The sequence below is a fragment of the Protomyctophum parallelum genome, assembly GCF_964188405.1.
Source record: "Protomyctophum parallelum genome assembly, chromosome: 16".
NCBI classification, from domain to species: domain Eukaryota; kingdom Metazoa; phylum Chordata; class Actinopteri; order Myctophiformes; family Myctophidae; genus Protomyctophum; species Protomyctophum parallelum.
In genome coordinates, this window is record NC_139711.1 from 19397567 (window position 1) to 19414911 (window position 17345).

Below are 17345 nucleotides of genomic sequence, written 5' to 3' on the forward strand. Positions count from 1 at the left end.
TAACATTGAGTGCCCGTTTGCGCAAACTCATCCTAATATAAATAGAAAACATCTAAAGCATACATGTATATAGCTTGTTGCTTAGCAGAAAGAAAAAAAAGTAAATATATTTTAAAATATATTTTTGTGAACGGAAATAGCAGCTTCCTTATTCTGATTTCGGGAGGTGTAGTTCCAGACTCTATATATAGCATTCAGAGATTGTGGAATAGTTGTCTGGCTACGCGAGACTACCCTCTAAACATCAGTCTGCCTATAATTTGCCTATCTGTCACAGATCGTTTTACCTGTTATGACATCGTCCCATTCCCTAACCGCTTACACTCAGGTTTAGGGTGATGCTTCTGATGGCGACAGTTCCAGACCAGTCCCAGACCTGTTGACGATTAGTCCACGATTTTTTACCACTCGGTGGAGTTCAGCTGACCCCATACCGGCAGGGTGACGGTGGCGAGAGGGACACGGGGGGTCACAGTGAGTGAATGGTGGCATGGTGTGACAGGGACCCGGGCGGGCCGCTGTCATCAGGCTGAGGTCATCGTCCCAGGTTTTTTGGCAGCGGCTGAATGCAGCCTCAGATGCCTTCGTCTCTCTCTCTCTCTCTCTCTCTCTGAATGGGAGTGCTGCACCCAGGCCCCGCTCTGCTGCCGCGCTGTGCTCATTTCTACAATGTGTGCATAATTTCATTTTAGACCCCATAATCTAATGTAAAGTTTCGAGCTCACTCAGTCAATTCTCTAAATGCACGGTTTTATTTCTGACAGAGAAAATTGGATGTTTGTTTTATTGATTCCCCCCCCCCGCGCCCTGCCCCTAATCACCTCTTAGCTGTTGCTGCCATTTGATTGTGAACTTTTCCTCATTTTCATCCATTAAAAAAAATAGCAGACCTACAAGCTCATAGCGTGCCACTCGCTACGAGCCACCCCCCCCCTCCCCCCTCCCCCCAGAAGCAAAGATTTGAGTTAAAAACGTTCACTCTGAAGGAATGTATACAAAGGTTTGCACCACATTTACACAATCTTTCAAAAAATATCAGATCTACAAGCTTGTAGATATGCTATTTTTCAATAGCTAAAGTATAACATAATGCTTTAAACATCAAAAGGGGTTCCCGCCCAGAATGGGTTAATATGCCCCCCCCACCCCTGCGATTTGGAAAATAGCCGCATTCCGCATTGCTCTGCCTGTAAATCCACACTCCCGACTGGGAGCAACAGAACTGAAAATGTAAACATTGGAGCACATGGACCTCTCCCTCAGTCAACAGCAACGCTGTCACTCCCCGGGCTCATCTCAAATGTTAGCTATGGGTGAGTGAGCTCCCCCCCCCCCCCTCCCGTACGCCAGTGGATATAAATCATATAATACAAGGCAGCTCTGCTGCTTTTTGAGCGGTGCCAACCAAGAGTGACGGAGTGTGTGTGTGTGTCTGTATGTCTGACCCCTGCAGCTGATGCTGATTGGCGTCGCATTCAGGTCACACCATAGAGTTGTGTGTGTGTATATAATAGAGACGTCACCGGATTCCTCCTCTCATCCACTTGCATTGAGTTGCTCACCCCATGCAGCGCATGAGGGGTTCTTCTTCCGGGTTGGAAACAGTGCATTCTGGGATTTCTTATGGGCCATACGTGAACGCGCTGGGCCCAGTGGGCCGTTGATATCATTGTGTGTGGAGCATGGCGTTCACGTATCTAGCATGGCAAGTGAACGCGTGCAATGCATAGTGCTTGGCCCATGGTGTAATGCCACTTTCGGCCACCATGTCTGCTGTGACGTGTTGTGAGCTTGTAGATCGGCTATTTTCAGCGAGTGTAAAATACACATACACATACACATACACATTTTAGTCGACTAAATCAACTGTAGATTTAGTCGACTAAAACTAGACTAACACTAAGACATTCCAGGTGACTAAAATGTGACTAAAACTAAATGAAAACTATTCAAGAGACTGACTACAACTAAAATCAAAATAGGCTTTCAAGATAAAAACTGCATTCAACTTTTACCACCCTGGACCATTTACTATTTTTACCACTTACAAACACATATATTATACTTTTTTTTTCACCAGTGTCCCCCAGGAGTCTATCCTGGGTCCCCTCCATTATTCACAAAACCTTTTTTGCCAAAAATAGTCTTAATAGCCCATCTGCAAACTCACAATGCGTCGCAATGCGATGTGTGATTTACTTGCACTAAAGTAATTATAAAAAATAAAAAAAGACTGCAGTGTCCTGGCAGTTACAGGCGGTTTGTGGTGGTTGAGCAACAGATTTAAGCCTATACTGTACACTACAGCATGAAAGATACTTTTTGTTTGCCTATAGCACGGCCGTAACCTTGAGGCTGCTTTTCTCGTGCTTAATGAGTCCAGAGACAGGCTGTAGATGAAACATTGGCACAGCACAAGTCCTAAGTGTTCCGACTACTATCTGTGACTCCCTGACTTCTCACTCAAAGGGCCCATGCCAGAGCTCTTTGTGTCCTGCAACCCGGGCTAATTTGTTTTGTAAATTGCTCCTCGTTTGCAGCGTGAAATTTGCATTAACCATGATGCCTCTGCCAGACGACAGCCTTATTTTTATCCTATCGCTGCATTTCTGCCTTAATGTTGTTATTTCAGGTATTAAAGGGGATGTGTTGTGTCTGCACTGTTTAAAGAAACTGTGCGTCCCCTCACTATTAAATTAGTATCTGACATGCTGTCAAAGTGTTGCTGCGTCTGATTCATTGCAAATCAGTTTTATTTTTATTTATTTTTTCTTCTTCAGATGAGTGGGTTTAGTTCCCAGGGAGGGAGTGGTCTTGGCTCATGGCCTCTGCTGGGGCCTGGCTACTGTTTTAATCATAGACACAACCAGGATTATTTCACCGGTGTCCTTGGATTCCGTTCCGCACTTCATCTCTCTCTCTCTCTCTCTCTCTCTCTCTCTCCTTCTTCCCTTTGCTCTCTCATCCTCTTGCTTTCCTGTTTCTTCCTCCCTCTACTGATCTCCTGCGTCTGCGTTTAGGGTTGCAAACAGTTGCTCCGAAGCGAATCAATGTGATCAATCCGACAACAATATTTTCAACATAATAATGGATTTTTTTAAATATTTCTTTTTACTTTGTCACCTGTTGTGATTTGTGAGCAGGTCCTCACCATGTACTGTAGGTTAATCAGACTCATAATTTTAATCAATTACATTACAGGTCTCATCGATATGTCCAGATACGTACAAAATGTGTCCGGTGCAAGACTTGGCCTTGTCCGTTTAGCAACGATTTTCAGTTTTATTACACACCATTACAATGTTCTTATTTTAATCATAAGACCCAGTTACTGAATGTGAGTCTCCAGGTTCTCTTCAGATTATGTATGACACTGGTTTACTATATGACACTATATGGCACTTATGAGTCCACTAGAGTAACTCTGAGAGTGTACAAATGGAACTGTCGTACACTCTCAGAGTTAGTCATTCAGGGCTAGCTTAAAAAAATGACAAAAAATGTCCACCACAAGCCCAACATGGCGATGTCCCTGAAATTCCTGAATGTCCCCATGTCAATTATACAAATAATTTTTTTTCCTGCGTCGATTATGTCGAGTTTAGACACAAGCGACCGATCTAATAACTGCTGGGAAGATAATCAACAGTTGCAGCCCTAAAGCGAAGTGAACGCATGTGTTGAGTGGGCAGTGGACCCATGGCGGATTTCACAGCCACGCTGAGGTGTGAACACTGCCGCTCACACCCATGACACAATATCCCGCCAGCCATGCTGTGTGTTCTAGGTTGGCTTCCTCTCTCTGGACGGGGGGCGGCAGGAAACGAGTCCAAATTGTATGTGAAGACTCTTTTTTTTGTTTTGTTTTTTTTAACCACTAATGAGCATCAAATGATTGGTGTAAATGTGAGTTATGTAGGCTATGTCTTTTCCTCCCATGGATTAATTAGCTTCCCGAGTGTCTGAGGCGGTTCTTTTATCCAACCTGTCTTCAGAAGACGGACAGACAGACGGCAAATGTGTCCAGGTGGCCCTTTATCCCCCCCCCCCCCCCATGTAGCCTGATGGTTTTTAATTTGGTTTCTATGCTGCTTGCATGAGGCCGGCCCGCGCATGAGACCCAGCTCTGGGGTTTATTAAAAAATCACACCTGTGTGAACTGAGTGGTGCAACTCCCCCCCCCCCCCCTCTCTCTCTCTCGCTCTCTCTCTCTCATTAGCAGGCAACAGTGCAGCACTATCTCTCTCTCTCTCTCTCTGTTTCTGGCAACAGTGCCACTTTTGCCCCTACTGCTACTCATAGTCACATAGCCACACACATAGTCACATAGGTTAACACGGACATTGCTGTTCCTTGGTGTGTGTGTGTGTGTGTGTGTGTGTGTTTTTTAAAGCAAACATATATAACTCAAATCTTTGCTTCTGGAACCAAATATTTTGAGATGGGGTTCCACGGCCAAATACATATATTTTTGGGAGTCCTCCACACACACAAAGGCCAGGGATCAGGGCTTGTACAGCACAAGTGCAGTACAGCACGCATGTTATACTGTAGACTGGCCCACTGACTGACACATGTCATACTTTATACTGTAGACTGGCCCACTGACTGACACATGTCATACTTTATACTGTAGACTGGCCCACTGACTGACACATGTCATACTTTATACTGGAGACTGACCCACTGACTGACACATGTCATACTTTATACTGGAGACTGGCCCACTGACTGACACATGTCATACTTTATACTGTAGACTGGCCCACTGACTGACACATGTCATACTTTATACTGTAGACTGGCCCACTGACTGACACATGTCATACTTTATACTGTAGACTGACCCACTGACTGACACATGTCATACTTTATACTGTAGACTGGCCCACTGACTGACACATGTCATACTTTATACTGTAGACTGGCCCACTGACTGACACATGTCATACTTGTCCCTTATATGTGAAACACAATTCAACCACACATTCTACTAGAAACAAAACCAAGGTGTTCCACACCTTGGTGGACATGCTAATAGTTTGGTTCTTGACGATGCATAGCATTTAATCCAACAAAGAACAAGTTCCAATAGCGGTTGTGATCAGACTGACTATGCTACACCTGGGTGGTTCATATCGTTTAAAAAAAAAAGGACTATACTCGCAGATGACCCCATTTCAGATTTACTACTTGTTAACACCTTTAAGGGCCCGGGCCTATTTAATCCATTAATAAAATGTGCCCATCGTTTATAGCGCCCGGACCACTTTTACAGACGGACTGGATGTTGTTGTGAATGTGTGTGTATAGCAGCTAACAATAGCCACAACAGCCAGAACATCTAAACGGGGGAGGAATATTTTCGATGACGTGTCACTGTTGTGCAACACTGAGGATTGCGCAACAAGCACATCTAGGCTGTGGAGCATTGCGATCCGTTTTCATATCACTAATTTGACGGAGATTAAACTGTTAATACATATAAATTATATATATATATCCAGTAAGACGCCTGAGGGCCCTAAAGAGCGAGGTCGTGTGCACGCATCAGCCTGGGTGACAGCACAATTTACAATTTAGGCATTTAGCAGACGCAGCAGACTGCTGGGCGAGCGCTGGCGCTTTGGCATGGGGGGGGGGGGGGTCAGATCAACATATGGAATGAATTCTGTACTGGACATGGGGCGTGTCTTGAGTGTACAGGGTTTGATGATCAGATCAATGTGGAGTGTCAGAACAGGTCAGCTCCATACTATATATGGAGATCTAATGGTGGCAGCGGGGGTGTCTTGAGTGTAAAGGGTTTGATGAGGGCCCAGGTAGGGCCGGGCCTTAATTTTCGGGCTGTATTTTTCTGTTGAGAACTCTAGTTTTCGCTGGCTGCTGGAGATTAAATCTAAGAGTTTGAAGTTTGATGGAAGTTGCTGGCCTATATTGATGACATCAGGGATCTCCATATATGGGCTTAATAATGAATTGCAATTTTACAGCGCTTTTCCAAGTGCTCAAAGCGCTTTACAATGGTTCATTCATCATTCATACATTGGGAGGTGAAGCGGCGAACAGTCGACGCCAGCGTCCTCACTCCCCACATTCACACACCAATGGTGGCGAGCTAACGCCGACCGACTCATTGGAGGCAATGTAGGGTTCAGTGTCTTGCCCAAGGACACTTCGACATGTGGACAGGAAGAGCCGGGATTCGAACCGCCGACCCAGGGACCTGCTCTACCTCCTGAGCCACAGCGCCCTAAATATTAATATTGATGACGTATTGATCACGTGATGTCACGACTCACGGGGCATATATGGGGCGTGACTGACTGACGGGAAATTCACAATTTTATAATAATAAAAAGGTTTTGCTGCACCTGAAATAACGATGCACCAGTGAAAGAAGCAAGCTTCATTGTTTCCGTCGAATTCCCCCCAAACGGGGGGGGTGGGAGACACAAGCAAATGGTCGTTTAGCTTAAAAGTTATGCTTGGGTTTGATATTTTTGCGTATGATGCACATTTATAGCCCCGCACTCCCATTGTTTTCTGCTGGTTCATGAGATTGCGCCTCTTCTTCCCAGCTTGGCCCATTTATAACCTCTTGCTCGTATGTTGAAAAGTGTCTAGATCTAATTACCCCTCTTATTGCTCTCTCCTCTCCTCTCCTCTCCTCTCCTCTCCTCTCCTCTCCTCTCCTCTCCTCTCTGTCCCTCCTCCAGCTTGGTGGAGGAAGCCCAGCTGGTCTCACCAGCAGAACCATCTACGTTGGGCATCGGAAGTACGGCACCGATACCATCATCCAGCCCAAGTTCTGTGACAACAGGATAGTGTCCTCCAAGGTAAGACCGCTCATCAACACCTCCGAGCTTAACCCATTTAGACCTGACAAAATGTCTTCTAAATAATGTGTTTCTATGTCAAATGGTTCTCAACCTTTTTCATGTCAAGGACACTGCCCCCCCCATCTGAAAATATGTTGTTCCAGGGACCCCCCCCCCCCCCCAGAAGCAAAGATTTGAGTTAAAAATGTTCTCTCTGAAAGAATATATATTCCAAATTTGCGACACATTTTCACGATTTAAAATAAATCAGATCTACAAGCTCGTAGTGTGGCACTCGGTGCCGCGCTATGAGCTTGTAGATCTGCTATTCTTTTTAACATAATGCTTAGAACACCAATAGGGGTTCCTGAATGTGTTTTAATTCTAAGAATAGAGAATCTTTCTCCCTTCCCCGTGGCTCTGATGCTGCCTTCCTCCACCCCTGTAGGCTGTATTTGCACCCAGTAGCGTGCCGCCGGCGTTGCGCTCCGAAGAAATAGCCAATCTACAAGTTCACAACGCATGGCGCTGCAAGGCATCGCAAAGCTTGTAGATTGGCTATTTTTTATTGGTACACGCCACGCCATGCAGCGAAGTATATCTAGGCTTGCTCTGCCCTTGTCAGCAATAAGGGCCTTCAGGCTTGGGTTATGGATCTGACGGGTGGCGTTGTCATTACTGGGGGGGGGGGGGGGGGGGGGGATGGTGGTTGGTGGGGTTTGTGGGATTTATTATGGTGCAGAGGGGGGTCCAGGGCAAGGAAGGGGGTGTGCAATCAATTTGCCGCCCCTTCGGCGTGTCAGTGTAAACAGTCTTTAATTACCCTGGCCACTAGTGTTTACTCTGCCCTGCTTCCGCCTTCCATCATCCCAACCGCTCCTTTTCTCCCGTCTTCAACGCATGCACGCACGCACGCACGCACACGCGCACACACACACACACACACACACACACACACACACACACACACACACACACACACACACACACACACACACACAGAGTACATCTTTTCACATTACTCTTTTTTTAGCTTCAACGGCAAAATGATGAGATGGGTGGTGGTGGTGGTGTTCTGCTGCCACTGCATTTCCACACTTCTCCCATGCAGCCATCTCTTCCACCTTCCAGGACCTTTTATTTTGTGTGAGAGAGGGTGTGTTTTACAACCCCTGTGCGGTGTTGTTTGGGGGTGTTAAGTTACCACTCCAAGATCATTTTCTGGATTTGTCCTGCACTTTTGGCGGATTAAAGTGTCACTATTGCCCCCCTGTGAGTATATGTGAGTCCTGTGTGTCACTAAAAAGCCAAGGAAAACAAATGGGAGGGGGGGGGGGTCTGACAACCGAAACGTTGCTCAATAAATCTAAACTCAAGTGAAGATAGTGTGCGGGATTCTTTTTTCTCTACTTATCAATTCCAGTTATCCGACGCACCTGTCCATTGTAGGTGTGCAGAAGGACTTTTTCTTATATGGGGGTGAAAAGATAAAATATAAACAAATCTGCCACCAATGTCTCGGTGACTCGGTTTGGCTATTCAGGGCAGGTGGCATTAAAGGTGAGTCTCCAAAAGGTTGGAATACCCGAGGTCCCGGCTCCCAGCTGCCACGGCAGATCAGAGGGAAGGCACAGAACACCCAGCCAGCCACCCTCTCTCTCTCTCTCTCTCAGACCCCCCACCAGCACTCTCATCAACTGACTCCCACCACCACCCCTCCTCACATCAAGGGGAATAATACATGCAGGGTTTGGGGACTATCGGCCACATCAAATCCCCTCTCTCAAGCCTCCTCCTATACCAGGGCTGGGCAACTGGTGGCCCGGGGGCCACATGCGGCCCCCACCTTCACTTAATGCGGCCTGCAGGTTAATATCAGAATACTGATTGATTTCAGCTGTTACAATTCCAAACATGCAAACATGATCCGCTTTAATTATACTTAGTGACTAGTATTAAATGACTAGTACTTAATGATTAGTATTACATTAAATGTTATTGTCTTTTCGTGTCCAATGTATTTTTTATTTTAATTTTTTACTTAAATTTTTTATCCCACAATTTTGTAACACAGTTTTCTTTTCACCCAGTGCCAATTATCTAATGTAATCCTGGGCGCTACACTTCCTCTGCCAACCTGGGGGGGCAGCGGACTGACCTCATGCCTCCTTCTATGCATGAGGAGTCCAAGCTGCTTCTTTTCACCTGACGGAGGGGAATTTCCCCGGCCGGAAGTAGCGCGTGGAAGGAACACGTTATTTCGACCAGTTCCTTTACCCTCCATCAGGCGCCCCGGCTGGCCAGGGAGGAGGTAGTTTAGAGACCAGGATTACTGCATGTTTTATCTACCCTAGGGGACACGGGGAGAACATGCATCCAATGTATTTGTATTTAGTTCATAGTTATCATAAGTAAAACTAAATGCATTTGAAAATCAATAAAAAATTTACTTTTCAGGATTCTAAATTTCTAATTAAAAAAAGCAAAGAATAATTCGTTTTGAGCTTGTAGATCGGCTATTTCTGCTACGACAGTAAAATGCACTGTGGCCCTCTGGAGTGAGTATGGAAATATAGTGGCCCTCTCCATGTCCAAGTTGCCCACCCTGACCTATACTGTAAATATAGTGGCCCTCTCCATGGTCCAAGTTGCCCACCCTGACCTATACTGTAAATATAGTGGCCCTCTCCATGGTCCAGGTTGCCCACCCTGACCTATACTGTAAATATAGTGGCCCTCTCCATGTCCAAGTTGCCCACCCTGACCTATACTGTAAATATAGTGGCCCTCTCCATGGTCCAACTTGCCCACCCTGACCTATACTGTAAATATAGTGGCCCTCTCCATGTCCAAGTTGCCCACCCTGACCTATACTGTAAATATAGTGGCCCTCTCCATGGTCCAAGTTGCCCACCCTGACCTATACTGTAAATATAGTGGCCCTCTCCATGGTCCAACTTGCCCACCCTGACCTATACTGTAAATATAGTGGCCCTCTCCATGTCCAAGTTGCCCACCCTGACCTATACTGTAAATATAGTGGCCCTCTCCATGGTCCAAGTTGCCCACCCTGACCTATACTGTAAATATAGTGGCCCTCTCCATGGTCCAAGTTGCCCACCCTGACCTATACTGTAAATATAGTGGCCCTCTCCATGTCCAAGTTGCCCACCCTGACCTATACTGTAAATATAGTGGCCCTCTCCATATCCAGGTTGCCCACCCTGACCTATACTGTAAATATAGTGGCCATGTCCAAGTTGCCCACCCTGACCTATACTGTAAATATAGTGGCCCTCTCCATGGTCCAGGTTGCCCACCCTGACCTATACTGTAAATATAGTGGCCCTCTCCATGGTCCAAGTTGCCCACCCTGACCTATACTGTACCTATACTGTACCTTATAAATATAGTGGCCCTCTCCATGTCCAAGTTGCCCACCCTGACAATACTGTACCTTATAAATATAGTGGCCCTCTCCATGGTCCAAGTTGCCCACCCTGACCTATACTGTACCTATACTGTACCTTGGAAGAACACAGCTCCTCGGCATGGAAAATGATCATGATCGCTGAATCCTGTCGGTGTCTGTTACAATTATGTGGTCCCTAATTTCTGTGTCAGCTAATTCTATCTTTCATGCCCCCCCTCCTCTCTCTCTCTCTCTCCCCAGTACACCGTGTGGAACTTTCTGCCAAAGAACCTATTTGAACAGTTTAGGAGGATCGCCAATTTCTACTTCCTTATCATCTTCCTGGTACAGGTAAGGACATGTCCCACCAGGGAATCGGTGTACCCACATTAGATTATATTTATATGAGTCTTAACCCATTAACTCTATCTCTACCGCTAGCTGTTAGCATAAACCCCAGTTCCCAGTGCCCCCCCCGCCCCTCAAGCACATACTGTTTACCTTTCGTCAGAAGCTTTTGCATGGCGGCAGCGTCACGGTACAAAGGCAAACATTTAATCCGAAATGTGGATGGTGGATGGCAGAAAATCCACAAAGGACAGTGATCCTGGAGTCCGATTTATAGAGGTTTGAAAATCCTTTCAATTGGTTTGCACTGAGATTATATTTGCAATCCCATAGTTTGAACGGTGGGGCATTGCTATAGGAACCGGACCAATGCTAAAGGCGTAGTGAAATGAAAAATAAATAAATAAATAGAATAGATGGATGCCAAAAAAATGGGTACATTTTCATTTTTGTGTATTTGTAGTCCTGAAAACGAAAAGGTACTGCGTGATGACGTGTCGAGACCCACATCGATAAAAGCCAATAAAAATGAAGCTCACCCATTCGGGTCCCCATAATATCTGCGCGTCCGTCCAACACTGTCCAACACAGCTGCTACAGTTTCAACTTAATCATCAAGTTAAGGGTGGGGCATCATGTGGGTGCATAATGCCACGGGCCATGTCAGGTGTGGAACTGTGAAACTACTGTGCGCACTTTCTTTTTTAGCAGGTGTTAAATCCACAGTTTCAGATTATCGTTGCCACTGTCCGTCAGACAGTGTTTAAAAAGAGTAAATAAAGACTTCACAATGCTCTAAAAATGTTCTGTCATATAACATAATCCTACTATAAAATTAAATGAAGTCAAAAATATGGTCACTTTGTCCTTTCTGAATGTCCTCGTAAATGTTTCGAGGCCTCGGTGGGTTGTGCGATCGATCTGAAATTAAAATGACACACAGGCATTGATCACTGGTATGCAGACTGCCTGACGCAGCTTTCTGCACTTTTCCCAAAGCGGATCATAAAGTCATTATTGTGAAATCTGTCACTATTAAGACTCTGTCCATCCTCATGCCTTCATCTCCTCAGTGGTTTGACCAACTGATCTGGGGGGGGAAAATGCAATAAGCGTTGACATATGCAGAGACTGACTAAGCAGATGTTTCACTTTTGTCAAATTGAAGCCGTTAACATTTTTTGCCACAGGCTATGCGATCTCTTTTTGCGTCAAAGGAGAATTCCATGCTAGAAGGCTTTCTTACCTTTATTTGTAGTTGTTGTTACGGCCCCACCAAAGAGGTCCAGGTGTTATTTAGTGCAAAAGCGCATTATTGGCTATTTCCCCTACCATAAGCCTTCAATGAATTGCATTGAATTGAATGGGGCATTGGGGTGTTGTGCTAATTCGCTTATTTCCATCGCTCAAATTTTATTTTTATTTTTATATATCCTCTTCATAATGTTATCCTAAGCGGCACACTTTACTACTTATTTAAATGGAAATAAGCGAATTAGCACAAAACCCAACCCCCATTGAGGGCTTATATTAGGGGAAATAGCCAACTTTTGCACAAAATAAGACCTGGACCTCTTTGGTGGGGACGTAACAACTACAAACAAAGGTAAGAAAGCCTTCTAGCATGGAATTCTCCTTTAAGATAGCCCGGACGGACGGACGGCCATGCCATGGTTTTATTGCTTGTTGATTGGTTGTCAGGGTGACATCATAGCCAGTAGGCAGACAGGGACATAAACATTTACACATTTACATGGCGGTTCTCACTTCTCATACACTGGTCTAGTTACTGATCTGATCTGGCAGTGATTTGTATTAGCATTTCTGCCATGGGGGCTTTATTTATGGGATCTGTAGTTTCTGCCACGGGGGGCTTTATGCGATCTGTAGTTTCTGCCACGGGGGGCTTTATGGGATCTGTAGTTGCTGTCAGAAGTCTGCTCATAGTTGGACTGCACACTAGTGTTAATTTCGACAAAAAAGAATTATTTCGTTTTTGTCAGTCATTTGGATTCATTTTCATTCAGTTTTAGTCACATTTTGGTCAACTGAAATGTTTTCGTGTTAGTCTAGTTTTAGTCAACTAAATATCATGTTGTTTGTCTGAAATTCTTTATTTAGGAATACCCCATTGAGATATAGTATCTCGTTTTTGAGAGGGTCCTAACTGTAGAATCGATACAAAACAAAAACAGCTATTACAATATGCAAGCACAATAGCAATTGTGCAATACGATTTTAGTCGAAAGCCTGATCGTAATGGCTGATTTTAGTTCTACTGTGGGTTTAGTTGTGGACCCCAGGAAGATTAGCTGCATGCTGCTATGCACCAGCTAATGGGGATCCTAATAAAACTCTAAAACTCTACTGGATCTATTCTCCCCTCCCTAAAATTTTAGTCTATTTGTTTGACGAAATTGTCAATATATTTAGTCTTAGTTTTAGTCGTCATAGCTTAGTTTTGATGAAGTTTTCATTCCGTTTTCGTCAGTGGAAAAAAAGGTAGTCAACAGATATTCTTCGCCATAGTTTTAGTGGACGAAGTCAGCAATACAGTACTGCACACATTGGTGTTTATGGAGCATTGGCACAGATGCTGTTCACCATTGTCTGATTGTCATCAATGATCATCTGAAGATCAAAAGGTCTCAACACGAGCATCTGCCGTTGAGTCCAGCTCATGCCAGCAGCACAGCTTGCTCCATAAACATTATATTTACCGCATAGGCAGGCATAGCACATTTGTGCAGCCAACATTGTACCTTAAAACACCCCTGCTTACAAAGCACACAAGTGGAGACTGAGAGGTCATTCTAATGACCGATTTAGTGTTGCGTGCTGAAAATAGCAGATCTGACTACAGTAATGTGCTTGTACTGTAGATTGGCTATTTCGGAATTCAATACTGGCAAACAACTCGTACTGTGGTCACACTAGCGCCGATAGAAATCCCCAAAATGACCCGAGTGTGGCTACTAATAATAATAATAATGGATTGCATTTTTATAGCGCTTATCTATGCACTACGACTACGTGCTTACTCAAAGCGCTTAACAATGGTCCATTCATTCATACATTATATATACTAGCTATACATACGTTTGTGGTGATGTTCGCTGTTGAAGTGTTGCTTCAAGTCTCAATGCGTCAACAGAAAGGGGTAGGGTCAAATGACGAATAATGACACAAAGAAATCTGAAACAAAAACGTCATTGACAGACACTTCACCTGCATCACGAGAGCACTGAAAAGGTTGAACCGCTTCAAGCGTATCACGGCTGTCACGCAGCGACAAGTTATCGGCCGTCATTTATAGCTCTTATATTAGACCACTGTTTCCCAAACCTTTTCATGTCAAGGACCCCCAAATTGACATTAATCAGCCCGCGGACCCCCATTTGAAAAGATATGCCAGGGACCTCCCATAAGAGAAGATTTTCAGTGATTTTCAACCAGTTTAATTTCAAGTTGACATGCATTAGTCTACGGACCCCCCATTTAATAGCATTCTATCTCTGGGACCCCCAATTTATATTGTAAAATCAATGCTAATTTAACTCTGAGATCGTACAAATGGAACGGGTCCATTTGGTTCCATTTGTACACTCTGAGTTACAGACCCATAAGGGTCCATTTAGTTCCAAATTATCATTTAGCTGGGTCCCCCCTGGAACTCCCCTAAGTACCCCCGGTGGTCCCCGGACCCCACTTTGGGAACCACTGTCTTAGACCACTGTTTCCCAAACCTTTTCATGTCAAGGACACCCAAATTGACACTTAATTGCCTGCGGACCGGACCCCAAGATATGCCAGGGACCCCCATGAGAGAAGATTTATACGTCTCTAACAGTGATTTTCAACCATTATCATTTCAAGGACCCCCAGTTTGACATGCATTAGTTAGGCTACATATTCCGCTATTTAATGGCATTTCTATCTCTGGGACCCCCAATTTATAATGGAATACAAATAGAACCAAATGGACCCATTAGGGGCCATTTGGTTTAGTTAGAGATCCATATAAAAGTCAATTTGGTTCCTAACTATCATTTAGCTGGGGACCCCCTGGAACTCCCTCGAGGACCCCTGGGGGTCCCCGGTCCCCACTTCCACCCCCACTACTGTTTTAAGACATCAACTGGTAAGCTGAAACGGTGATTCCCGCGGTGACGTCCAGCCACACCATTCCTAGGCCTTGTATGGTCTTGTGACTGGCGCACACTTCCTGGAAACTGTGAGTGTGCTGCTAAGTCTGACACAAGGGCCATGGCACAGGGTGACATGCTTATCTATCTCCCCTGCTCAATATTATAGCTCTCCTCTCTTCTCCACGCAGCGATGAACAGAGCAGGGATACAGAAAGTGTTGCCCTACATCTGTTGTTCATCCTCTGTCATTTTCTTTATCCCTTGAAGACCTGAGGCCGATTAAACGTCGTCCATTACAAGTAAAAGTAAAATTAATGGTCCGTTACAAGTAAAAGTCCAAAAGGATTGTCATAAAAATGTACCAAAAGTACTCATTATGCAGAATGTCCTACATTCAAAGTTTTCAAAACATTTATTTAGAAAATAGTAGATCTACGACACATTGTGAGCTTGTAGATCTGCTATTTTCAAATTTATAATATAGGGCTGAAGTGGTTACTGTATGTTTTGAATAATGATCAAAATCTACAAAGTAGCTAGTAACTTTAAGTTTTCAAATAATTGTAGTGGAGTAAAAGTACAATATTTGCCTCTGAGATGGTTTTTTTTGATTGATTGAATAGTTTATTAGAGAAAAATGTAACAAACGGCGACAGAGTACACCAAAATGCGCTCTTGTTTCCATGTAGGCCCTGTGATGATGTAGTGGAGTAGAGGTAAAAGAAAATGCTAATAATCGAGTAGAGTGAAAAAGAAATCTCCCCCGTGTGAAGTGAGGGGCGTTCTTATCATCATACATCTCATTCCGGCCATTCAGCATCTGCGTCTTCACCATCGTCTTCAATGTTTGTGTTACGCAATGTTTGTGTTTATACTAATAACACTCAAAATAGTCCATTCGTTGTCGACGGCATTTAATGTTTTTGTAGGACAGAGTTTGTGTGCACATACACACATACACCACAGAAAGGCCCACAGAAAGGCCCTTTCGCCAACCCCGCCTCAGGTACTGATGACGCGGAAGAGTGAACGTTTTTAACTTAAATCTTTGCTTCTGGAGGTCCCTGGAACTACATATTTTCAGATGGGGGTCTACGGCCTAATACAGATAATTCTGGGGTCCTTGATGTGAAAAAGGCTGAGCGACACTGACATCGAAACATTAGATTTACATTAGATTACATTTAGAAGACATTTTTCATAATCGTTTTCATGGGTTAAGTACAGTACTTGAGTACATGTACTTAGTTACATTCCACCCCTGCCCCGCTGGCCTCGGTCACGAGGGATGCCCGATAGCATCCAGACTCAATGAGCTCGCTGAGTGACTGTCTCTCTGGTCTAAACTGCTCCCGCTGGAACGCCGGCCGGCCTGGCCCGGCCCGGCGCTGACTGCATGCGCTGCCCTCTGCATCTCTCTCTCTCTCTCCCTCTCTCTCTCTCTCTCTCTCGATGCATACTGTGTTACTAAGTGGTGGAGTGTCCGTTGTCGATGTGTACTGTGTTACTAAGTGGTGGAGTGTCCGTTGTCGATGTGTACTGTGTTACTAAGTGGTGGAGTGTCCGTTGTTGATGTGTACTGTGTTACTAAGTGGTGTAGTGTCCGTTGTCGATGTGTACTGTGTTACTAAGTGGTGGAGTGTCCGTTGTTGATGTGTACTGTGTTACTAAGTGGTGGAGTGTCCGTTGTCGATGTGTACTGCGTTACTAAGTGGTGGAGTGTCCGTTGTTGATGTGTACTGTGTTACTAAGTGGTGGAGTGTCCGTTGTTGATGTGTACTGTGTTACTAAGTGGTGGAGTGTCCGTTGTCGATGTGTACTGCGTTACTAAGTGGTGGAGTGTCCGTTGTCGATGTGTACTGCGTTACTAAGTGGTGGAGTGTCCGTTGTTGATGTGTACTGGCTGGATGCGCTAGTATGAGCTTGTGTGGAGCAGAGCGGCCCCGGGGGCCACATCATGCGGCCCCCCACCTTCACTTAATGTGGCCCTCAGGTTAATGTCAGAATACTGATATAATGTTGGTTTTTCAGCATGTTTACAATTCCACAACATGCAAAACATGACCTGCTGTAATTTACTTCAGTCTAAATTAGTAGCTCAATGCTCAACACACGTATAATTAAAGGCATTTGAAAAATTACATATACACATACCTGTACATATTTTAATGTGTCTCCTGATCACGCACACGTTGTGATCAAGGTGCGTGCGTGTGTGCGTGCGTGCGTGGTATGGCACTCAGTGTGAGTCACGGGAGGAGGTGGGAGAGTGGGTGTTCCTAGTACGTTTGTTTGCTGACAGTGTTTACCCAGGATGTCATGCGGTTGGCACCTCGCCACTAATCTGGGACCCTCTGGGGAGATGCCTCCTTATCCTAACCAACCTCACAGTTTTTCCCAGCTGGTGTGGGCAGGGGCAGGGGGGGGGGGGGGATATCGCGTGCGGCCATTCCACTTTTTCTTCATTTGATCACTTTTTCGGGGGTCCAGCACCGTATAAAAACTTGCGATGTGCATATCGTTTTTCCTCCTTTTTTTTTACAAAGAGACACATTCACACAGATACAGTATACTCAGAAAACTCACCACAAAGGCTGCCCTTCACACAAAAATACA

General features: G+C 44.9%; 1 protein-coding gene across 3 annotated transcripts in view; it reads left to right on the top strand.

Moving 5' to 3' along the window:
• atp11c (ATPase phospholipid transporting 11C (ATP11C blood group)) overlaps window positions 1-17345 on the top strand; it is a 99362-nt gene that overhangs the window by 18999 nt on the left and 63018 nt on the right. For all 3 annotated transcript variants that reach the window (XM_083785424.1, XM_083785426.1, XM_083785425.1), the window contains exons 2-3: window positions 6720-6839; window positions 10495-10584. In XM_083785424.1, the coding sequence (XP_083641550.1) occupies window positions 6720-6839; window positions 10495-10584 (210 nt within the window). The remainder of the gene's footprint in view (window positions 1-6719; window positions 6840-10494; window positions 10585-17345) is intronic.